General features: G+C 38.7%; 1 protein-coding gene across 1 annotated transcript in view; it reads right to left on the bottom strand.

The window, feature by feature from the left end:
- Window positions 1–26,210, bottom strand: part of LOC150077631 (leptin receptor gene-related protein) — a 199,008-nt gene that overhangs the window by 101,055 nt on the left and 71,743 nt on the right. The window contains exon 2 of the mRNA XM_090386025.1: window positions 1,924–1,998. Coding sequence (XP_090242151.1) covers window positions 1,924–1,964 — 41 coding nt within the window. The 5' untranslated portion in view covers window positions 1,965–1,998. The remainder of the gene's footprint in view (window positions 1–1,923; window positions 1,999–26,210) is intronic.

Below are 26,210 nucleotides of genomic sequence, written 5' to 3'. Positions count from 1 at the left end.
GGCATTAGTTTTACGAATGCAATATGCGAGATACTACCTTCTTCCTTTACCCAATCTATTTTTCACCTTTAAAAAGTTTAGCTGCTTTTCACCACTACTTTGTAAGCTAATATATTTCTTAACTATCCTGGGCAGTTTGTGCACCATGTATTTAACTGCGTTCATCATCACATATATCATTTCAATTTATACATCCAGATAGTTTACAGACACCATACCATGCAGTTTTTTTCTTTTGCCATTTTCTAATGCTAGGAACCGCTAGTGTACCTAGCCATAAATAAAAATGCATACCACCATCTTGGTCTTTTCCAGTCTTGCAAGGTAACAGTAAGTTCCTTTCTTTTTGCCTATTCCTACATTCCGATATCATTATTTCACTTTTTCAATTCTTTTTACTTGCTTCTGTAAGGTCATCCATGATCTGTATGCCTTATTTTCGCCGCAAAATTTTGTTCTTATCACGTGTCTACAGCACACGTGCACCAAACAGAGCGTGTCGGAAACAGAAGCAAAAACATTGCCGTCTTTCTCATAATTTTGGTGAATGGCCTTTGATGAAGACACTGAAATTGTGAACAATACTGCAATTTATTTTGGTCACCTTTTCATATCTTATTTTAATTTCTTGCCAACTATCTGTCTCATTTTCATATCTTACCCGGTCATCTCATCCTACCATACATTGCTACATTTCTTATCCATTTTGTTGAATTCACTTCTTGTGTATACTGTAGATTGAATAGGATTAAACAAAAAAATCTTCTTCACACTTCCTTCATACCATAAATATATATATGCATTAGGGTACGTTTGCTAATCCAGTGTCCCTGATCTATAATTAACGTTATCTTCCTTCTTGCTACAGTTACTCTACACTTAATACTATTTTATATATATATAATTTTGCTTCATTATACTTATGATATGCCAGGATCTCTTTCTATAAGGGACGGGAAGTTACGCTCAAGGTAAAATCCAACGTACAATTGCATTATAGCTTTTCCTTTACTTTTAACTTTTTACTATCATATTCTATTTTTCTTACCTCATGAACTATTACAGTAATTCGAGGGGAATTGAGGTACTATTGCTATTCTTAAACCTTGAATCCATTCTCCTTATTTTAGCATTTGCTCCTTTGGTACTTATTAATATGATATTAATTGAAGGATATTGGTTCTCTTTTATTACTCTTCTTCCTTAATATTTGCTTTTGCTAGTTTTTCTATGTGTCTTAGCTATCGGTTGGGCTAAAGTCATCCAGCCTGTTAACAACTAAATTATTTTCTAACTTTAATTATACGTTTCCATTTATCTCATAGATTACCTTTTGACCATGTTAAACAGGCAGATGATATCAGAAACTGATAGCTGGGTTAATTGTAGGGGGACATATTGGAAGGGTTAGCCCTTGAAAAAGTCCCTTTCAATGTGTCCTATGTCCTATAATCGACTTGATATATATTATTATTATGTTTATTAACTGTTTTATTTTTACTTTTACTAATGATCATCCTTTACTAGGTTTGGCCTCGTGGACCAGTTATGGCTATTATAGGGTTAAGTAGCTACCAGCTTATCCAATATGAAATATATTTATTCTATATCTTACCTATTTTACTAATTGTATTTAAACTATACAAAAAATATATAATAAGACTGATGTAATGTTCTATCTAGATATGTATAGATGGCATTAATCAGTTCTTGTTTAGTTTACTTTACATAAGATATTTATTAATTTTCTATATTTTATATATATATTTATATATATATATTTCATAAGTTTTACTTCATCACATTATATGAGATCTCAAATTTCATTCAAAATTCAGAAAAATTTTAGTAACTGTAACTTACCTGTATTGTTGAAGAGCACATTCAGAAAAATTCAGAAAAATTTTAGTAACTGTAACTTACCTGTATTGTTGAAGAGCACATCCTAACACCACTAAGGTCATTCCAACTGACCCAGAAAATGCCAAACCTATTAAACTAGAGAAAAAATATGTATCAGATTATGGCATAATAAATGATAAGGACTGCTAAATCAACAGATGAAAAAAATTATATACTGATTTAACTTCTAACTAAAATAGTAACACAATTCCCTTCATTATGAGAGTTATAAATGCACACTGTGCAAGTGCTCCTCACTCCATATGTCTGTGTCACTCACATATGGAGTGAGTGTTTATCAGGATAAATGTCAGAATGGTATGTCTGGCAGGGTCAAAGGATGATGACATTGTAGAGCAGATATCATCTTTTAAGGGCACGAAGGATGATATTGTTGTACACGTTGGCGCTAATGATATTAAGAGTAGGAGACCGGCGGAATTACTTAACAAGTACAGGTCAGCATTGAAAAAAAAGCCGTGAGTTAGGGTTGAAATTGAAAATGTCTACAATTCTGCCCAGACATGATAGGAGGGAGTATATGATGAGAGACCTGTCATTCAATTAGGCCCTAGAGAAATTATGCAAGGCTCATGGGGTAGAATTTTTCTCAGCGTGGTCTAAAAGGAGAGACTGCTTCTACTGGGATGGGACACTTAAATAGAAAGGATGCAAGATTATTTCCTGATGCCATCGAGGCAGGGTTAGGTGGGTCACAAAATTGCTATCTGGGGAGGGTAAACAGACTAACAGATAGAAAATAGCCACAGGCAGAGGTGAAAGTGATTCTTACACTGCTTCAATTGGAAGCAGCAGCAGAGGCTTTGAAAGCAAGGAGCTGAGGGAAACTAAAAATAAGAACAAGTGCATGTATGTACACTAATGCAAGGAGCACAAAAACTTGTATGTACACTAATGCAAGGAGCACAAAAAATAAATTTCATGACTGTGATGTGTGAATGTGATATGTACACTAATGCAAGGAGCATAGTAAATAAATTTCACGAATGTGATGTGTAGTCAAGACATCAAATGTGGACATTTCTGGGATATCAGAAACAAATCTCACTCAGATAACTTGTGTAACCAGGACCTGCTAATATTCGTAAAAAAAAATCCTGGCCGGAAACAATGATGCTTCTTTTTCACTCCGGGGGCTCACATCTGGTGAGTATGGGCTTGGCAAACCCAGGGTCCTGAGCTGGATATCATCATTCTTCTCTTTCTTGGTGATGCCTTTCTACTTCTCTCTCTCTCTCTCTCTCACACACACACACATACACACTGGGCACGGGAAGTAACTCAGGAATTTATTTTTTTTGGCTGGTGCAACATAAGCCTCAGGCTTCCTTGTACCATGTGGCTAATAATAATAATAATAATAATAATAATAAAAAATCGGACAAATTCTAACTCATTTTGATTTTCTGTTGGGTAGGATCTGTGTCCTCATTTTATCAAGTTTTGAGACAATAGGATTTCGGTAATGTACTGCATATGGAAAACAGTAAGCCCAGAGTTATGCATCGACTGTGTGATACTACACTGACAGTGGTAGAGAGTGAAAAGGACCTGGGGGTAATTGTGCAGGCAGATATGTAGTTTTCTGAGCAGTGCAAATGGTCTGCAAGAGTAGCTCATGGTGTCTTGTCAATGATATATAGGAATTTTTCTAGCAGGTATAAGGAGGTGATTATCCCCTTGTATAAGGTAATGGTCAGACCACACCTTGAGTACTGTATACAGGTCTGGAGGCCTTATTTTAAGAAGGATGTAGAGCTGTTGGAATGAGTACAGAGAAGGGCAACAAGATTAGTGAATGGAACAATGGGTTGTTTTTCTGAAGAAAGGCTTAAGTTTTGCAAATTACAGTGTCTGGGGACTAGGCACCTGCGATGATCTGATTGAGGTGTATAAAGCCTTGAATGATTTGAGCATGCTGAATGCTGATGGGATTCTTCCTCTTGCTCAGAATAATCATCTGAGTGGGCATAAATTCAAATTGAGGAAAAACAGTTGTAGGATAGATGTGTGGAAGTTTGCCTTTAGCATTAGCATTAGTAGAGGCATATGATGCAAGAAAGCAAGCTTATTCAGCATTAGCCAAAAAAAAAAAAAAAAAAAAAACACACACACCACTCCCATTTCACCCCTCCGTTCGCTCGAAATACCTGTCCAGTTGAGCCTTAAATTTGTTTAGGCTATCAACTTCAACAACAAGTGATAGAAGTCGGTTCCACCAACCAACCAACCACCCGCTGGCCAAAGGCAAATTTCCGCACATCTATCCGACATCCGTCCTTCCTCAATTTGAATTTATGCCCTCTGAGCTGATTATTCTGAGCAAGATGAAGAATCCCATTGGCATTGAGCATGCTCAAACCATTCAAAGCCTTATACACCTCTATCAGATCACCTCACTGGTGCCTAGTCTCCAGACTCTGTAATTTGCAAAACTTAAGCCTTTCTTCGTAAGAGCAACCCTTTGTTCCATTCACTAATCTAGTTGCCCTTCTCTGTACCCGTTCCAGCAGCTCTACATCCTTCTTGAAATGAGGCCTCCAGACCTGTATACAGTACTCAAGATGTGGCCTAACCATTGCCTTATACAAGGGAATAATCACCTCCTTATCCCTGCTAGAAAAATTCCTGTATATCATTGACAAGACACCATGAGCTACTCTTGCAGCTCATCTGCACTGCTCAGAGAACTTCATATCTGCCTGCACAATTACCCCCAGGTCCTTTTCATTCTCCACCACTGTCAGTGTAGTACCGCAGAGTTGATACGTTGCTCTGGGGTTACTGTTTCCCATATGTAGTACTTTACATTTGTCAATGTTAAACTTCATTTGCCACCTCTCAGCCCATCTGTTCAACCTTTCCAGATCGTGTTGCAGCAGCATAGAGTCAGTGGTGTCCTTAACAACCCTGCCAACCTTTGTATCATCTGCAAACTTGGACATTAAACTTGATATCCCATCATCAATATCATTCATAAACACCGAAAACAACAACGGACCCAACACTGAACCCTGAGGAACTCCACTAATAACATTAGTCCACGTTGAGCAGTGTCAATTGATTACCACTCTCTGTCTTCTGCCACTCAACCATCCCCTTATCCATAGCAGCAATTTGCCTCCAATGCCACACTGCTCCAATTTGTGCAGCAGTCTTCCATGTGCAACAGTATCAAAAGCCTTTCTAAGATCCAAATATATAATATCAAAGTTATTCCCTGCATCCAGTTCTTTTGTGACTACATCATAGTATCCAATCAAATTGGTCAGGCAAGACCAGCCCTTAACAAAACCATGCTGCGTCTGAGCTATAACTGAATTCTTGTCTAGATGATCCTGCAGTGATTCTTTAACCAGTGCCTCCATTAATTACCTGGAACAGAAGTTAAACTAACAGGTCTATAATTACTTGTGTCAGCCTTTGATCCTCCTTTGTGAATTGGGGTTACATTTGCACATCCCCAGTCTATGGGTACCTCCTCCGAGTCCAAAGAAGCTCTCATAATTATGGCTAGGGGTTTGCTTACCTCCTTTAATATAACTGGATAGATCCCATCCACCCCAGGTGCCTTTTTTATGTTTATCCTCAACAATCTCTCCTCCACTTTCCTCTCAGTTTAGCCAGAGGTTGTTTGATTGCTGGAACAAACTTCCATCTGTCGTAGAAGTTGATAGCTTAAATAGATTCAAGGCAGAACTTGACAACATTTGGAACAAGTAGATGGGTGAAATGAGAAGGGGGGTGTGCTTTTTTTTTTTTTTTTTTTTTTTTGGCTGATGATATATAAGCTTGCTTTCTTGCATCATGTGCCCTTGCTAATGCTAATTATCATGTAATGTGTTTTTATATGATGTCAGATATAAGGGATGCAAAATTTCAATATGGGGAGTACAAAAAGAAAACACAGAAAGGACAGAGAGAATAGCAGAGGGGAGCTCTTAGCTAAGAAACACATAAAACAAAAGATCATTGACATGGGTGGCCAATGGAAAGGCTGAGTCAGTTTGGTAGGACATAAGCACTGGGAATGCAAAAATGAGAGTAGGAGTGTATTAGAGGCCTAATGACTCTGCTGAGTATAACAAACAACTGTATAAAGAAATAGATTGAGCCAGTCAATCAGAATGTCTTATAATGAAGAATTTTACCTATCTAAATATTGACCAGAATTTGTGGTTTGGGCACTCACGGACCAGCAAGACTTTTGTGGATTTGTTGGATCACTGTTTTCTACAGCATGTTAGAGAGGCAACAAGAGGGATTAATACTGTTGATCTGATACATATATATATACACAGTTATGCCCAGTTAATTTATTAAAGTACAAATAAAATAAAATATAAGTACAAACTTCAGTAGCTTTCGGAATACGTGTTCCGAAAGCTACTGAATTTTGTACTTATATTTTATTTTATTTGTACTTTAATAAATTAACTGGGCATAACTGTGTATATATATATATGTATTTGAAACTATGGACCCCAGTACTCCAGGCCCATTTGTCACTACTGTTGATCTGATTACCAGCAGTAATCACAGTGTGCTGATTTCGGATTTACTTAAAGATGTAACTGCTATCAAGGATAAAGAAAGGGGTTTCATAAAGATAACCACATCATCATCATTATCATCAGCCATTTTCAATCCACTGCAGGATGAAGGCCTCTCCAGCAACTTTCCAGTTCCTTCTGTTTTGCGCACTGGCCATCCATTTACTACCCAAAAACTCGTGAATTTCATCTATCCATCTCCGCCTTTGTCTTCTAGGTTTTCTTCTAGCTCCTCTTGGGAACCATTCTGTTATTTTCTTAGTCCATCTGTCATCATGTCTTCGAGCTATGTGTCCTGCCCAAGACCATTTTAGTTCTTTAGTTTTGATAGGAATGTCCTTTACTTGAGTTTGCTGCCTAATCCATGTGTTTCTCTTCTTTCTAACAGTCTGATTCCCAGTATAATTCGATCCATTCTTCGCTGTGTAGTTCTCAGCTTCTCTTCCATTCTTTTGTTGAGTACCCAAGTTTCACTTCCATACGTCATGGTGGGGAGTATACATTGATTCATTATTTTACGTTTCAGACAAACTGGGATATTGCTCTTCAGTATGTGACTATATTTCCTGAATGCTATCCATCCAAAATTTATTCTTCTCTTGACTTCCAGCCATTTATCATTATTACAGCTAATAACTTGTCCCAGATAAGTATATGACTCCACCTTTTCAATTACTGCTCCTTCAATCATTATTTCCCTTTCCGTGGCATACTTGTTCATCATTACTTTTGTTTTAGCCATATTCATCTTTAGTCCAAAATCCTTACTAACTGTGCATAACTGATTAAGATTTTCCTCTAATTCTTTGGGATCGTCGCTTATAACCACAATGTCATCTGCAAATCGTAAATGGTTTAGGTACTCTCCGTTCACATTGACTCCTTTCTGCGACCAGCCTAATCTTCTGAAAGCTTCCTCAAGGGCAGCAGTAAACAGCTTCGGAGATATTGTGTCTCCTTGTCGAACTCCTTTCTCGATTTTAAATTTGCTACTGTCTTTGTCTAGTCTAATAAAGGAGGTATCACTCTCATATATTTTCTTCAAAATCATAATATATGGGGTATCTATGCCTTGTCTTTCCGGTGCCCGAAACATTTCCTTATGCTGTATGGAGTCAAATGCCTTTGCATAATCCACAAATGCCAGGCATAATGGTGTTTTATATTCATTTGCTTTCTCCATTAGCTGTGATATTATGTGAAGGTGATCCATAGTTGAGAATCCTGTCCTAAAGCCAGCCTGCTCTTTCGGTTGATTCTCATCAAGTATTCTTTCTAATCTGTTAGTAATGACCCTTGTGAACAACTTGTAGATTTTTTTTTTTTTTTTTTTATGAGAACCCCAAACACGAGAGGTATTAGAACCTATAGTACTTAGTACTGTGCTTGGGTTGGAGGTTGAGAAGACAAAAGAAGATATTTGTTGATATTGGACTTGAACATCTGTAGATTGTAATTTTCAGGAAATACGTATGAAGAAAGGTTGTTCCAGAAAACGGCAGTTGAATGAATAAATGAGGAAGATGAAAAGTTCGTTCTGTGGGTTTGAAGTTGGATAGTAAATGGATGTTGGCTGGTGGCGGCACGTGTTCGGACTGTTTTGAAAGAGAGAGCGGGAATTATAGAAGCCAATTCAGAAGAACAGTGCCCATGGAAGTATCTGTAGAAGAGGCATGCAGCAGAAACAGTGTGTCTATGAGAAAGCGAGTGGAGAGACTCGGTTACAGATGAATCATTAATTAACCTAACTGCCCTCTTCTGAATGAAATCAAGAAGCCTGAGAGAGGCTTTGGGGGCACCACCCCAGTTGTGGGAACAATATTCCATGGCAGGGCGGATTTGCGATTTATACAGAGTGAGCAGCTGTTTGGAAGAAAAGTAACGCCGAGGGCGAAAGAGAAAACCAAGTTTTTTTCATGCAGAGGAAGCAATATTTGTAATGTGCTTGTGCCAAGAGAGATTAGAAGTCAGGGTAATCCCCAAAAGAGATATATCATTTTGCCTAGAAATCGGAGTGTCACTAAAGATAAGCATAGGAGCAGAAGAATCCTTTTTGCGAGATATAAGACAAGATTGAGTTTTAGAAGGGTTGAAATCAACTAAGTTGTCTTTGCCCCCCTGGAGAATTACCTGAAGATCGGCATTTAAGGAATTGGCAGCAGATTTTCGAGAACTTGAAGCTGATTGAGCTGGACAAGGTTTCTCAAAATGGAAAGTTGAATGCAATGTGCTATCATCGGCAAAACTATGGATTTCCTGTCAATGGAAGAAGGTCATTGATATTCAAGAGGAAAAGAGTGGGGGAAAGAACTGAACCTTGGGGGGACACCGGCATTAGTGGAGAAGTTACAAGACAGAGAGCCATCTACCATCACCCTCAGTGAGCGATCAGAGAGAACACTGGATGACCAATTATAAAAAAAAATTGGCAAACCATAAGATGAAAGCTTGTTTAGAAGACCTTTAGGCCAAACATGATCAAAAGCCTTTGATATGTCAAGAGCAACTGCTTGTGTTCAACAAACCTTTTCATTGAATTTGTCCATAAATGTGTAACATACGCTAGAATATCACCAGTAGATCAACACTGATTGAATCCATACTGGTGATCATTGATCAGATGGAAGGTTTCTAGGTAGTTTAAGAGTTACCATTTAATTGATTTTTCCATTACTTTAGAAAGAGTAATTGCAATGGAATGATAATTGGATGGGAGGGATTTGTCACCCTTTTTAGGAACTGGCTGGATATGAGCAAATTTCCAAGCAGAAGGAAAAACACCTTTGGAATAAGAAAGTGAAAAAAGGCGGTAAAGAACAGGAATAAGTTCAGGAACACAGGTTTTCAGAACAAGTGGAGAAATACCATCAGGATCTAGAGCTTTCTTAGCACCAAGATTCTTCAAAATCCTTCTGACATCCTTTTGACAGAAGACCACAGGAGGCATTGAATGGAGCGTGTTGGGAATTGTGGGATGCGTTTTACCAAGATTGTTAATACATGAGTTAGAAGAAAAATGCAATGCTAACAGATCATCTTTAGCCTTGACAGAAGTGACAACAGAACCATCCGGTTTTGAGAGAGGTGGGAGCAGATATGCAAAAGTTGCAGCCATTAGCTTTGGCAAGAGACCAGAATGCTCAGCTACTGTTAGGGCAAGAAGCAAGTTTTCTACTCTTAGCCTGTTCAAAATCTAGTTTGGATTGATTAATAACTGCTTTACAATTGTTGCGAGCTTTTGTGTAGGCAGAAAATGAAACTGAAGAATTGGAAACAAGCCAATTATGATATGCAACGTTCTTCTCTTGAACAGTATTAGCACATTTATTGGAAAACCAAGATTTAGATAAAGGACGATATTTTAAAGTGGATTGTGGAATAAAGGATTCCATTCCTACAAGAATAACTTCACTGACATGTTGACATCAGAAGTTTTGAAACAGTAATCTGACCAAGTAAACAAAGAAAAGAAATCTTGCAGCTCATCCCACTTTACATCCTTGTAATGCCAAACAATGCGAAGTTCTGAATAGCCATGAGATAAAGGCTCCACTTCAGAAGAGACAATCACCAAGTTGTGATCTGAGGTGCCTAAAGGACCACTCACTTCGACCGTGTACTTAGAAGGGTTGTTTGTGAGAAAAAGATCAAGCATGTTGGCTGTGTGGTTAGGATTGTCCAGTATTCTTGTAGGTAAATGAAGAATCTGTGCAAGGTCAGGTGTGTCAGCCTTTGATGCTCCTTTGTGAATTGGGGTTACATTTTCACATATCCAGTCTATGGGTACCTCCCCTGAGTCCAAAGAAGCTCTCATAATTATGGCTAGGGGTTTGCTTACTTCCTTTGCTGCCTCCTTCAATATAACTGGATAGATCCCATCCACTCCAGGTGCTTTTTTTATGTTTATCCTCAACAATCTCTCCTCCACTTTCCTCTCAGTTATTACAAAATCATCCAGCTCACTGCCAATGTTTACTTTACCTACATCATTCTCCTTCCTGAATAACTCCTCATACGTGAATGTAGATGCAAAATACTCGTTTAGATTGTTAGCCACCTGAGCAGGATACTCAACTGTTGAACAATCAATATCCATTGGACCAATCTGATTCATCCCTTTCCTTCTTGAGTTTAAATAGGTAAAGAACTTTTTTCTGTTTTTCTTTGCATCCTTTGCCAAGGATTTTTCGTAGTCTGCCTTTGCCTGCCTAATCTCCTTTGTGACTTGATTACAGACCAACTTATATCTATCATAGGCTTCCATGTCACCCATTAATTTGTATGTATTCCATGCATTTTTCTTCTCTGCCACATGTCTCATTCATTCATCTGACAACCATTTAGGCCTAAACCTTGAACAATATTTCTTAGTTGGTATGTAAAGCCTGATAGCCTCCAAGATTAGTTCCTTGAATGCTTCCCATTTTGAGTTTGCTGTTGGTAACATCATCAGTTGGTCCCACTGTATAGAATTTAAATACTGTCTCAGACCATCATAGTCGCCTTTACGAAAACAAAAACCCTTCCCTTTACCTCTGATGGTAGTTACCTCCTTGAGTAAATCCCACTTCAACACACTGTGATCACTGCCACCTAGTGATTCATTTATCTGCAGATTCTTAATGCATGAAGAATCACTACTGATAATCAGATCAAGAGTATTGCTCCCTCTTGTTGCCTCACGAACATGCTGATGTAGAAAACAATCATCCAATAAATCTACAAAAGCCTTGCTAGTGTGCGAGTGACCAACCCACAAATTCCAGTCAATATCTGGGAAATTAAAATCCCCCATTATAAGACTCTCTGATTTACTGGCCCACTCTATTTCCCTGTACAATATCTTATTATACTCATCAGAGTCATTAGGCCTATAGCACACTCCTACTCTCAATTTTGATTTCCCTATGCTTATGTCACACCAAACTGACTCGACACTGCCCTGTCCAGCGATGTTGACTGTTCACTTCATTGGACTTTATGTGTTTCTTAACCAATAGCATAACCCTTCCTCCCCTCCTGTCCTGTCTATCCTTTCTATACACATTGTATTCCCCAAATTCCAGTTCCGCATTCCTTATATCTGTGTGACACCACGTCTCTGATATCCCAACAATATCTGCCTTTGATGTTTTGAGCAATACCTCAAATTCATCAAATTTCTTTACCAAACTCCTAGCATTGGTGTACATGCAGGTATACATGAACCTGTTTCTATTCTTGGCTACCCTAACACAACCCATGTGTTTACTTGTACCGCAATGACTCCCAGCAGTCTCTGAAATATCCTGCATCTTGTTTTTCAGGCTTCTGCTCATTTCAATAGAAGCAGTGCAAGAATCACTTCCACCTCTGCCAGTGGCCACTGTTAATCTATTAGTCCTTGTATCCCCCCCAACTAGCAGTTTTCCGACCCACCTAACTCTGCCTCAACAGCATCAGCAAAAATTCTTGCACCCTTTCTATTTAAGTGTATCCCATCCCTGTAGAAGCAATCTCTCCTGTTAACAAGTACAGTCCAGGCTGAAAAAAATTCTACCCCTTGAGCCTTGCACAATCCCTCCAGGGCTGAATTGATTGACAAGGCTCTCATCATATACTCCCTCCTATCGTGTCTGGACAGAATTGCAGACACTTTCAAATTCAACCCTAATTCACGGCTTTTTTTCAACAGTGACCTGTACTTTTTTTTTTTTTTTTTTTTTTATTACTCCAAAACAGCCGAAGCCTTACAGAGGAGGAATTTGACCGTAGAAATATAGAATCCTATTTACAATCTATACACAATGTCAGGTATCAATATACAATTTCAAATATACAAAGTCAATTTACAACATATACAATGCATATCATGCGTTACAGACCATTTGCATTTTAGCAAAGCTGTGGTAACAGAGAAATTAGTATTTCTAAGCATTATGTTGTTTTCTTTTCTTGATTGTTCACATTAATTAGTTGAATTAATTGCTTTGTGTTATTAATCTTAATTGTTATACCAAAATTTTTTTTTTTTTTTTTTCTTTTTTATACAATTGTTAATACTTAACTTAGTTCCTTGAAGAAAAAGTAAACAAAAAAAAAAAAAAAAGGATTTTTTTTTTTTTTACTTTTTTCCTTTTTTTTTTTTTTTGTTAAGGCTAAGTTGATTGTTCACATTAATTAGTTGAATTAATTGCTTTGTGTTATTAATCTTAATTGTTATACCAAAATTTTTTTTTTTTTTTTTTTCTTTTTTATACAATTGTTAATACTTAACTTAGTTCCTTGAAGAAAAAGTAAACAAAAAAAAAAAAAAAAGGATTTTTTTTTTTTTTACTTTTTTCCTTTTTTTTTTTTTTTGTTAAGGCTAAGTATACCTATCTTTATAGTATTATTATTGTTGTTATTATTAAATTAATCATTTATTTTTATTCTCTATTAGTTTGATTGAAAAACCTTTGTAGTTCTTTTTTGATATTAATGTTTTCATATAGTATATCAATGTTGGAGTCGTTCAGCAGTTTTACAGTTCTGTTGAAGTAGTGGAATCTGAGTTGATCAGTTCTGAATGGCTCTTGTGCCAGCATATTTTGTCTTCTCAAGACTCTTGGAGAACAGCTGAAGTTGATGAGGTAGAGCAGCTCGGGGGCATCGAGCTTGCCAGCCACTAGATGCATTAGGAATTTGCAGTCTGCTGCAGCTCTCCTTTGGTAGAGTGGTACAATCCCAAAGTGAATGCACCATTCATTGTAGGATTTTGTGTTCAATTCCAACCTAGATTTGTACACCAGGAATCTGACTATGGATTTCTGAATACGTTCCAGTTGTTTTATAAGAATTTTGGTGTGAGGATTCCAGATTTGAGAGGCATATTCTAGAATTGGGTTGATGATCATTATGCAAGCTGTTTTTATGAGCTGTACATTAGTGAAATCAAAGCAGATTCTTTTAACCAGTCCAATTGATTTGGAGGCCTTAGCTGTAGTTTTATTTACATGTGTGTTGAAGTTTCCCTTCTCAGAAAACCATACTCCCAAATCTGAGACCTCATGTATTCTCGATAGCTCATGATTATTAGCTTTATAGGGATAAATAATCTTGTGTTTTTTATGATAGTCTGTGACAGACATGGTGCAGCATTTGTTTAAGTTTAGTGTTAGACCATTGTTTGTGATCCATCGGGTGATGGTGTCTAGTCCAATTTCCAGTGATTCACAGTCTTGAGTTGTTTTGATGGTTTTGTATATTTTCAAGTCGTCTGCATAGGAGAGCACTTTGATGTCAACATGTTGCATACAATCCTGTATGTCATTAATATATACAGCAAAGAGTAGTGGCCCCAGAGGAGAACCCTGAGGGACTCCCCTTTGTATATGGAAAGTGGAGGAGTATCTTCCTTCAAAATTAACTCTGCTTTTCCTGTTTTCAAGAAAGTTAGACATAAGTGATAAGGCATTACTTAACAGACCTGTGTTCTTTAATTTGAGGCAAAGCAACTTATGTGGTACTGAATCAAAGGCTTTCTGTAGATCAAGGTATATAATGTCTACCTGATTGTTATTGTCAAGGCTAAGTTTTATGTCATGTTCAATGGAGAGAAGGTTAGTCACAGTTGATCTGCCCATTAGGAAGCCATGATGAATGTGGCTGAATTTGTTTTTCATGAAGGAGCAGAGTTGAGAGTAAAGCAGGTTCTCAATGATCTTGCTTAGGGGATTAGATTTGTGTATGGGTCGATAAGAGGAAGGTGTGTCTTTAGCCCCCTTTTTAAAAAGAGGCGTGATTGTGGTTTCCTTTAATATACTAGGGAGTGATCCCTTATTGAAAATGGCCGTGATCAGATGTATAAGTTGTTGTTGCAATACAACAAAGCAGTGTTTCCAGAGTGCCATGGGGAAACTGCCAGTCTTTGTGTCATAACTTAATTTAAATTTGTTGATGGTATTCAGTAAAATCTCTGCATTGACTTCAAATTGTGTCAGGGTATCACTGAAATATGATGAGGGAGAGGTGTTGTCAAGCTTACTGCTGTGATCAGCTTTTTCAGTATATAATACACTGTAGAAATTTGCAAATTGATCTGATTGAATGTTCTCCATTTTGTTCATGTTTTTTTGTTTTTTATAACCCATTTTCCAATTCTTCCCGAATGGACCCATATCATGCCTGTTTAGCATTGCATTTTGTAGGTTAGCTAAGTGATTTTGGTAGGCCAAATTGATACTGTTTTTTATTTGCCTTCTTAGATTGGAGAACTGAGTGTAAATGTCATGTCTCTGGGTGTTTTTGAAATTTATGACCATTTGTTGTTTTTTCCTGAGTAATTGAATAATTTCTTTTGTGAACCACATAGGAAATTTATTAGTGTTTGCCTTTGCATGGCTCATGGGTGTGTAGTTTTTGATAATTAGGTATAAGTTATTGTACAGCATATCCAGAATTATATCTGGGTCTTGACTCCTAAATAATGGTTGCCAGTTGACATTTAAGATTTCATTTCTTATTTTGTCCCAGGGGGCTCTCCTAAAATTGAAGGAGCATTCCCTGACTTCATTTCTGATATATTTGGTCTTGACATCAAACTCAAGCAATAAGGCTAGATGATCCGAGTGGAAGTAATTGGGGGTATAGTTGATATTTAAGTCAAAATTTGTGAAGACCAGGTCAAGGAGTTTCTCTTTTCTGGTGGGGAGTTTGCATTTTTGCTTCAGGTTGAGTCTGAAAAACATATCTTTCAGAAACTGCAATAGGTGGCTGTTTTTATTGTAATGTTCTTCCTTGCCCAGTCCATGCTCAAAGTGAGTGTTGAAGTCACCTAGCACTATTGTTCTGACATCACTCCTGGAGGAGATAAGAATGGGTTCAAGTATCTTCTCAAGTTTTTTTAAGGTGTTCATTTTAACAGGCGGTGGTAGGTAGATTCCTACCAATTGCACCGTTATATTGCCAACTTTGGCTTTGATGTAAATGCCCTCAATATCTTCTAGGTATATGATGTCAGAGATGATAATTTTATGGTGCAGTAAGCATATTACTCCTCCCCCTTTCTTGTTTTCCCTATCTCTTCTGATAATTTGAAAGTTTGAGGGACAAATTTCAGAGTCTAAGATGTCAGGGGTTAGCCAGGTTTCTGTGAGGACCCAGATATCAAATTCAGCTTGGCTAACCTCTATTTTAAATTTGTTAAGCTTCTCAATTATGCTTCTGCAATTTTGATAGTATATATTTATGAAGACACTGTTGTCTTTGTCTCTGCCATGAGCATTATTGTTCATTGACTGCTATCTAGTGTGGTTGCTTTCAGCCTTTCCAGGCCCATTATTTTTATAGTTGGTGTTGTCTGTGATAGGCCTGTAGATCTTATGTTTTCTGAACCTAAATGCCTGAACTGTGACCCCATCAGGGAAGTTATGTTTGGATGTCATTAGTTCTATATCCTTTTGATCAAAGCTGATCTTAAAGGAGGAATATATTTCAGGATGAAGTGACCTCATTTTCTCAGCTGATATGTTAATGTTGATTTTTCTCTTAAAGTAGCACTCTAGGTCAGCCTCCTCCATGGAGGGTGCCAGCCTGGAGACATGCCACGAGATCTTTTTAGGAACCACTACTAGGTTTCCTCTATCCCCTTTACCAATGAAACTTATTTTACTATCATTGGTGTTGTTGAGAGAGATAATTTCAGTAGTAGCCTTGACCTGGTGTGTTTTCATTCCATCATTACCTGTTCCTTTCTCATTTCCCTTTTCGGTGAGTTTGTCTTTGTTTTTATTAGAAATATTAAGAAATCCACCGTCAGGAGTGTCCCTGGTGTCAAATGGTTGCAAATGTTCATCCTTAGTCTTGTTATTGTGTCTGGGTTGGTTTTTAGTCCCATTAGAGGTTTGGGCTGTAGATTGATTGGGATGAGTGTGCACTTTAGTGCTAGCTTTAACATAATTCTTGATTTGGGAAGTCTGTTTTAGATTCCTCAAAGGGAGCGAAGAAGAACCATCATTCTGAGAGGAGTGCCTGGGGTCGGATTTGATAGCTTTGTTTGCCAGTTCTGATTTATTCTTGCTCTTGGGGATGGCCCCTAGCGTTATGTCATATGCCATCTGGGTTTGCTTGCTCACAGTCCGTGATGAGGCCTCCTTGTGAGTTTGGGTTGCAACAGATTTTTTATTGCTGCTGTGGCTGTACTCAGTGTTGATTTCTTTGTGTGAGTACTCCTTTATCTGTGCTTGTGATTTCATACTTGAATTAAATTGAGGGTTACCCAGTGTTGAGTTGCTGGATTGTTTCGCTAACATTGGCTCCTTGTTTGTTTTCCTTTCACTGTCATTTTTTGCTTGGTAGGAGTTGGAACATGTATCCTGCAATGCGCTGACCGAGCATGAAAGGTCTATTATGCTCTTGTTAAGGTTGCTGAGCTCTTTATTGATATTATTGTTTTGGTTGGCAAGGCTTGTTTTGAGCTCATTAATTGCCAAGCTTGGGAGGGATTCCGAATTGTGTGAATTTTCATCTGTGAGAGTTGGATCTTCAGAACCGCTGTGCCTCTGTGCCAGATCCTTGTGGGAGGGGAACAGCACCGCCCTAGGAGAACCCTGATCACAGGATTTCATCAATTTTATTAGGGTTGTAAGGTGTTCAGTTAAGAACTCATTCCCATTTTCTAATTGGTGAAATCCCTTTTCCAAAGACTGTTTCAATTTAGAAATTTCACTGTTAAAATGTCTGGTTTGGGCCTGCAGCATGTTTTTGAGTGTCTTCCATATCTGCTGGATACTCAAATTATGGTTTATCGCTTCCTCCACATCTGAGCCTGGGTTGTCACTGTCCAGGTCAGGAAAAGGGGGTATATAAGCCGTTTGAGTTTCCTTTATCACTTGTTTCGGACTTAGGTTTATCTCCGCTGTAGTATCAATCGGTGACTTCAAAATGCTGGCGCCATCGCAGGTTTTGCACAGATGATTTAACGTTGGCACGCATCTGCTGCAGTAAGGTTTACTGCAGATGAAGCAGGACGTTAAATTAGGTTTTGGATCCAGGCAGTATTTACATAAAGTAATATTCTGTGGGCTGCCTTCGCCTGCGAGATTAAACCCTCCATCCGAAGATCCGTTGTCATTGCAATCGGCCGCCGTTGCACCACGGCATGTGCTTCCGCCCTGAAATCTATTTTCACCGTTGGTAACCACCATCTTCATTGGCTTCGTAACTTTGCAATGGAGCCAAACGCTTGTAAACAAAAAGATAAATTGAAATTAAAGTGAAAGTGAAAGCTGTTAGAGTGTTATACTACTTTCAGAGAAACTGCAATGCACTTATTTTGGATTAAAATTTTCACTTAAATTCTACAGTACCGTTTATCGGAAGAACACTGATACGAGAGGTACTATTTTCTCATGCACGTTTCCTGAATGTACTCTTCCGCGTTGTTGACGTTTTCCACTTTAGGCAGCCGCCATTATTCGAGCACGTACCGTAGTAAGAAAAACCATCTTAGTATGCAAGACATAAAAATAGTACCTGTTTGCGGAGAATGCCAGGGAATAGTATATCTCTTCCAGCGAAGGCAGATTGCTTACATAAGACTAATAACCATCATTAAATATCAAAAGATCAGTACATATTCTCGGGCTCCACTCATACGACGGGTACTACTTTCTAGTCACGTTTCCTGAGTGATAAGTAATTCCGCCGGTCTCCTACTCACAAGTAATTATACGACACAAGTAATTATAGACCTGTTAGTTTAACTTCTGTTCCAGATAAATTAATGGAGGCACTGGTTAAAGAAGCACTGCAGGATCATCTAGACAAGAATTCAGTTATAGCTCAGACGCAGCATGGTTTTGTTAAGGGCAGGTCTTGCCTGACCAATTTGATTGGATACTATGATGTAGTCACAAAAGAACTGGATGCAGGGAATAACTTTGATATTATATATTTGGATCTTAGAAAGGCTTTTGATACTGTTGCACATGGAAGACTGCTGCAGAAATTGGAGCAGTGTGGCATTGGAGGCAAATTGCTGCTATGGATAAGGGGATGGTTGAGTGGCAGAAGACAGAGTTTTAATCAATGGACACTGCTCAACGTGGACTAATGTTATTAGTGGAGTTTCTCAGGGTTCAGTGTTGGGTCCGTTGTTGTTTTCGGTGTTTATGAATGATATTGATGATGGGATATCAAGTTTAATGTCCAAGTTTGCAGATGATACAAAGGTTGGCAGGGTTATTAAGGACACCACTGACGCTATGCTGCTGTGGGCTGAGAGGTGACAAATGAAGTTTAACATTGACAAATGTAAAGTACTACATATGGGAAACAGTAACCCCAGAGCAATGTATCAACTCTGCGGTACTACACTGACAGTGGTGGAGAATGAAAAGGACCTGGGGGTAATTGTGCAGGCAGATATGAAGTTCTCTGAGCAGTGCAGACGAGCTGCAAGAGTAGCTCATGGTGTCTTGTCAATGATATACAGGAATTTTTCTAGCAGGGATAAGGAGGTTATTATTATTCCCTTGTATAAGGCAATGGTTAGGCCACATCTTGAGTACTGTATACAGGTCTGGAGGCCTCATTTCAAGAAGGATGGAGAGCTGCTGGAACAGGTACAGAGAAGGGCAACAAGATTAGTGAATGGAACAAAGGGTTGCTCTTACGAAGAAAGGCTTAAGTTTTGCAAATTACAGTCTGGAGACTAGGCACCGGTGAGGTGATCTGATAGAGGTGTATAAGGCTTTGAATGGTTTGAGCATGCTCAATGCCAATGGGATTCTTCATCTTGCTCAGAATAATCAGCTCAGAGGGCATAAATTCAAATTGAGGAAGGACGGATGTCGGATAGATGTGCGGAAATTTGCCTTTGGCCAGCGGGTGGTTGGTTGGTGGAACCGACTTCCATCACTTGTTGTTGAAGTTGATAGCCTAAACAAATTTAAGGCTCAACTGGACAGGTATTTCGAGCGAACGGAGGGGTGAAATGGGAGTGGTGTATTTTTTTTTTTTTTTTTTTTTTTTTTTTGGCTGATGCTGAATAAGCTTGCTTTCTTGCATCATATGCCTCTACTAATGCTAATGCTAAAGGTCATTAATAATTATGAAAACCTCAGTATCAAGACCAGCTGGGTCTGTGTGACTAGAAAACAGAAGCCATTTGGAGTTGTGAACATTAAAATCACCAAGGAAAATTGGACTGGAGAAAGTCAAGTTGCAAAGAGAGGAAGTCAAAGAGCTCCAAGTGATTAGTGGAGTTGGGAGAACGATAGAGACAACAGATGAATTTAACACAATGAGGTAGAGAGATTTTAAGCCAAAGAAGATCGAAAAGAGGAGATTGCAAATTACCAAGTCTCTGACAGGGAATATGGAATGGACTTATGTACAAGAACCACCTTTGAGGCGAAAGGAATCATACAGCGAATTATTTGGGCAACTGATAACTGAGATTCTGTAAGAAAAAGTACATCGGGTTTGGCAGACTACAAGTGGAAATGGACCTTACTGAGAGCACACACATTTGTGAAATGAACTAGGAAATGTTTAGGAGGTTTAGATGTTTTCACAGATAAGTTTGCTCTAGTAGAGTGACAGTTCATGGTGTATTCAGTAGTAAGAAAAAGTGGGGGGGGGGGGGTGCATGCTGTATGAAGTAATGAAATTTTTGGATATCACGTGCACATGGTAATAATATACCCAGATAATTGACATAACATGGCTTCGAGAATGCCCCCCCCACATACACACTACTTGGCCTCCTTTCAATCGCTATCTGGCAGAGTAGAGGTAGCAAGATTATACAATAGCTGATCCAGAAGCGTCCTAAAGAGTTACCAATAGGTTCGGTCTGGTGTACTAACTAGCAGTCAGCCTGGAACACCGTTTAAGAGCTGTACCCTCGAAATGTAAGCAAGATTTGATCTCGCCATTATGTTCATCATAACCTCAAAATTCATCAGTCGTACTGCATGATGGAAGAGATGGGGAAGTGTTGACTGGAACTTAACCCTAGAGACTAAACATGGGTTCCACCACTTCAAGCCTCCAATAATCAAAGTGGTGGTATAAGTCATAATTATGAGAGCACCCTTGAATTCAGAGCAAATCCTCATGGACTGGAGAAGTGCAAATGTATCCCCAGTTCACAATGGCGGGGGGAGATGAAAGGGTTACACAAGTAAGAACAGACCTGTTAGTTTAATTTCTGTTCCAGGGAAAGTAAAGGAGTCACTGGTTAAAGAAGTAATGCAGGATCATACGAACAAGGCTGCAGCTATAGTTTAGACACAACACGAGTTTGTTAAGGGGAAATCTTGCCCAACCAATTTGACTGGGTACTACAATGTAGTCACAAAGAAACTGGTTGCAAAAATTAATTTTGATATCATATAGTTGGATTTCAGGAAAGCTTTTGATATTGTCAGACAAAAAAGGCTGCTGTACAAATTGGAGCAGTATGACATTAAGGGAAAGCTGCTACTATGGTTAAAAGAATGGTTGAGTGGAAGATGACAGAGAGTGGTAATCAATGGACACTGCTGATTCATGGACTGATGTTATAAGTGCAGTCCCCCAGGGTTTGTGGTTGGGAACATTGTTTTAGCAATGATAGTGATGATGGCAGAATAGGCTTAATGTCCATGTCTGCAGATGATACAAAGGTTGGCAGGATGGTTGACACTAATCATGGTGAGAAATGGCAGTTGAAGTTTAACACTGACAAATGCAAGGTACTGCATATAGGTAGCAGTAATACTAGAGAAACTTATCAACTGTGTGATATTACACTCAGGGTAGTAGTAGAAAACGAAAAAGACCCAAGGGTAATTGTGCAATTAGATATTAAGTTCTCTGAGCAATGCAGACAGGCTGCCAGGACAACTCATAGGGTTTTGTCAATGATATACAGGAATTTTGTTAGCAGGGATAAGGAGGTGATTATCCCATTGTATAAGATAATGGTCAGGCCACATCTTGAGTATTGCATACAGATCTGGATGCCTAATTTTAGGATTTTTTTTGATTTGGTAGTTGTTGGCGCATCGGCTTCTGTGGCCATATTGCACCTGCCAAGGTTTTTGCAGTACTTTGATCCAAGCCCAAGGCGGGAATCGAACCAGCGACCTTTGGGTTGCCGGGCAGGTACTTTACCCACTCGGCTAGCCCGGTCGGCCAATAATTTTAGGATATGCAGATGCTGGAAGTCAGAGCCAGAACTAGGCAATCCTGCGACTGGGGCAAAATTGTTACAAGTAAACCCCCATTATATGCAGGTAGTCAATCTTTCAGTAGTGTAGCTAGGGTTGTCGACATCCGGGGATAACACGTTTTCCTGGTTCCCCTGATTGTGATAGATAATTCCTTCAGTTTGCATCCCTGAAGCTCATTACCCAGGAGAAATTCTCCCTCTGCACTCCCCCCCCTTGCTATGCCTCTGCAATCTTTATGAATTTATAACAATTACTATTGCAAAGATCTACGATTTACATATATTTATTAATAAAATAATATAAATAATACAATGAATATAACAAAACAAAAATATCAAAGAAAAATATACAAATATTTGTTTATATCTACAGAGAATTTAATTCTATATAAACTACAAAGAAAGTACATATATAACTATAAAGAAATTAGAAAACCAGATAGTTTATGTTTATATATCTAATATAAAATCATAGAAACAAAATATTGTCAAATATAGTACAGCAGACTTTTGATTTACCAGGATCAAATTAACCGGGAGACTTTGACTCCAAATTTAAAAAAAAAAAAAAAAAAAAAAAAAAAAAAAAACAACCAGAAATCATAAAATTCAAGTAATAACTAGAATAGGTATAAACAGATGTTTTGCAAGTCGTAAATAAGTGACAAGAAGTGGCATTATAAGTCATCATTGGGAGATTATTATCTTGCAACCCCCGCTGTCTTCACACCTGGAGCTAAAAAGTAAAAAAAAAAAAGGGGGGGGGGGGGGAAGAGGGAGACCGAATGTTTAGTTTCTTTTAGTGCGTCGCGTCGATTTTTGTGTTCCGTCGCACCACTAAAGGACAAATTTTGTTTCGTTATTTATGTCAGGGATGTTGGAAGTTTTTTTTTTTTTTTTTTAGAAATCATGAAAATGATGGGTAAGAGTTGCGCTCTCAATTAAACAAAAACTTGAAATTATTCAAAAGTTTTAAATCGAAACAGAAAATCAAGAATTGGATTTGGCAGTGCCTTCAACCAGCAATGCCACTCCATCTAAAAATGATGTACCTGAAGTGAGTATTAATCATGAACAATGAAACATTTCTCCAACTGTGAAGCAGATGACTTTAAATGATCAAGCTCCTTTTCTTTACACTGACTATTATTTACATAAGAACTTGTATCAAGTGTTTGAAAGGATATTTACAATATGATTTCTGTTCTGTATGATACATTTGCGATTGTCTATGATTTGAAAATGACCCAAAGAAACCAGCTGCTAAAGATGCACCACTGATACACACTGCATTTCCCGATGTTGACATCAACAGGATTCTTGCGTAATAGCTGCAGAGGATTGCTTAAGAACACCATTCCAGGATCATCTAAGTCGAACAGAATTGTCTTTCCAGAAATTCCATCCCATTTACAGAAGGTGGATTTAGTGACAGAAGCTTATCTCTCCTCACTTACTGTTCATGCAAATAAGGCACCTGAGACATGCATATGGCCAATACGGCATTCTGAGCCAAGTGATCAATGTGTCTGTTTCAGAATGGTCCATCACTTGCCAAGGGAGATTTACTGAAACAGGCACATTGTTCACTTGGCTCAGAATGCAGTATTGTCAGTTGTTGTTGTTATTTGGGTTTTAGGAGCACTAGCAACCAAGGCCATATTGCTCCGGGGATATGCAGTGGTCATTCCCTGACCTTTCTGCATCCTCCGTATTTGGTGGTCACGGGCTCGAACCCCGGTCTAATCAAGAAGCGTGTGCTATGCACTGCTGCTCCTGCCCACCTGGCTACAGAGGTGCCATATTGTCCGTATGCATGTCTCAGATGCCTTATGTGTGTATATAAAACCCAAGGCTTCAATATTTAGTCGATGCACCTCTGTACTGATTGTATTAAACCACGATAGATCAGTCATTCTTTAATGACAGTCACATGGAACTTAATTTGGCTAAAGACAACACAATGAGTGGTTCCGATCAAGGAACGTCTCATTGCCCAACAGCAAATGTTGTGGAGCAACGAAAATATCTAAGAATTGTACCAGGAGAAACTAATGTACCATAGAGGTTACTGTTTGATGAGCACACAGAGGAACTGTCCTTTCCCAGCATTTATCTTGGATAATTCAGAACGTTCAGAGAGAATTTATGTGTGATGCCATTCATGATGGCAACGAGCAACTCAGACGATCTGACTGATGCAGTGTTACTCTACTTCATCTCCTTTATGCAACAACGAAGATAATGAGACTCTTTGATGGTGGCTTTCAAATACATAGGTATTTGAAAAGATACAAAACCCGTGTGAGCAAGTTCAATCCAAAGAATACATTAACAGCTGTATCGAAAACAATTTGGCCTTCCTAAGGACAATTCTAAACTCGACCTACTGCTGGCTCAACATAAGGGTGATCTATTTGCTATGATTAGATAGCTCGGTAAACCTACAATGTTCTTGACTCTGAGTGCCAATGAAATCGGTTAGTCGCACTTGGCTTCAGCTATTGTACAAGTTACAGAATAAGGGGGTGGGATATTAGTGAAGATGATGCAAGCAACATGGACTTCATGCAGAAGGTGACACTAGCAAACAAAGAACGTAACTTGTTCGACATACTTCAAGAAGACTGTGAATGTAATTATGAACATATTGCAGTCGAAACATTACAGCCCACTTGGTCAATTTTATGTTGTCGACTTTTTCAAGCACATCAAATTTAAATGTTGTAGTAGACCACACGTGCACATTTTGCTGTGCCAAAATAATGCACCCAAAGATTCTTTGGGTGAGAACACAGAAGGTGCCATTACAACGATCGACAAGTTAGTGTCAGTCTCCACTAGAGCGGCTTTGGGGATTGATATTGATATTTATTACTTAAACTGGTCCCAGCCAACAAATGGCAATCCCGCTGTCAGTTACACATAATTTAGCAGTACTCTTACATACTCCCTCTCCTGTTTGCCCAAGTACAGAGAGGGAAAAAACCTAAAAAACCTGCCATGACCAAAAAAGCATCAGGCTTCAAACTCACCAACACAGATTTGTGTGCTACAATAAAATATTGGTAGATAAACGACATACATGTTGATTTGAAGCGCCATTCATGCCTTGTTGCATGAATAGTGCTTCAAATCGACAAAATCATGTTGACATGTGATTTTGCGACATGGAAATTATGTGTCACAAAATCGTGATTTCTGGTTCGTAAATCAAATCGACAAACCGGATAATTCACAAAATGTCATTGACACCTCTTTTGTCCCCTTGGAATTCACTATTCTGTCATGATTTTACGAAGTGGAAATGATGTGTCACAAAATCATAACAAATTGATTTTACTTCAGTAGGTGCTGCCAAAGATGTTTTTACATAAATAAAAACATTACTATCACTAAGATCAACTCCTTATGCACCTAATGGCCACATGTGCATATGTCATTACTGAACTTGAATCTATTCATGCCATCTTCTCTATTTACACCAGCCAACCAAATGATCCTTGTTACCATTGATGCAAATTGCCATTTTTGGCATAACATAAACCTGATTGTTGATGGTGCCATTCTGTAATGGCAGTTTTCTTGAGGACTATATTGCTACCTCATATGAAATCCTCATCAGGCCTGGACACCTACCAAAATTCTTCAGCACTCCTAATGAATCTACTATTGATGTTAACTATGGCCACCTGTTCCATCTCTGAAATATCACCTTCTAGAGGGTAAATGATGCCTGGATCACATGGCCATGTCCTCCCTGGTCTAACAGGAGGATCCAGCTCCTCCCATCAACATCAATAGGTTTGCCCTCAAGTATGCAGACTGGGACAGGTTTTCCACAGTTGTTGTTGTTATTTGGTTTTTAAGAGCATTAGCAACTAAGGCCATATTGCTCCGGTGCAGTGGTCATTCCCTGACCTTTCCGAATGCTCCGTATTTGGTGGTGACAGGCTCGAACCCCGGTCCAATCAAGAAGCGTATGCTACGCACTGCTGCTCCTTCCCACCTGGCTACGGAGGCGCCAATTTTCCCCAGTCCTCCATTCTTCTCTGCAGGACTCTTGCCCTTGGCTCTTGCTCCATTCTCCCAAGAGCAACATGCAAAACAAAATCACCAACATCATCCTCAATGCCTGAAGTGTTGCAATTCTGAAGGAGAATCCTTTTCATAATTTGGTTCCTTGGTGGTGTCACACATTATACAACCTCAGGAGACAAGTGCATAATGCCTGTAGGAGACTCCAGCAAATTTGATCATCAGGACCATAGCCTGAAGTTGACGCCTTCTGTGCCACATACAGAACTGTTCCCAACAATTATATGAAGGCTCTCAGGGAGAGAAAGTAAGCTTTTTGGCATGACCTGGTTGTCACAACTGGAAACAATGATCCTTGCGGTGTACTTTATAAAATTGTTACTTCAAACTCATTGGTGGTTAAGAAATCTGCTCTACACTCACCTTTGTGGCTACTCTTGTGAAGAATCCATATCAAATATACTGACTGCCCTATTTCCTGAAAATTACCAACAACTGACAGAAGCACAGAGAGC

Source organism: Mastigoproctus giganteus, chromosome 12 (genome assembly GCF_048544385.1).
Source record: "Mastigoproctus giganteus isolate SK-2022 chromosome 12, ASM4854438v1, whole genome shotgun sequence".
In the NCBI taxonomy this organism is placed as follows: Eukaryota; Metazoa; Arthropoda; class Arachnida; order Uropygi; family Thelyphonidae; genus Mastigoproctus; species Mastigoproctus giganteus.
Note: the sequence above shows the minus strand (reverse complement) of the source record. Positions and strands in the feature narration are given on the sequence as shown.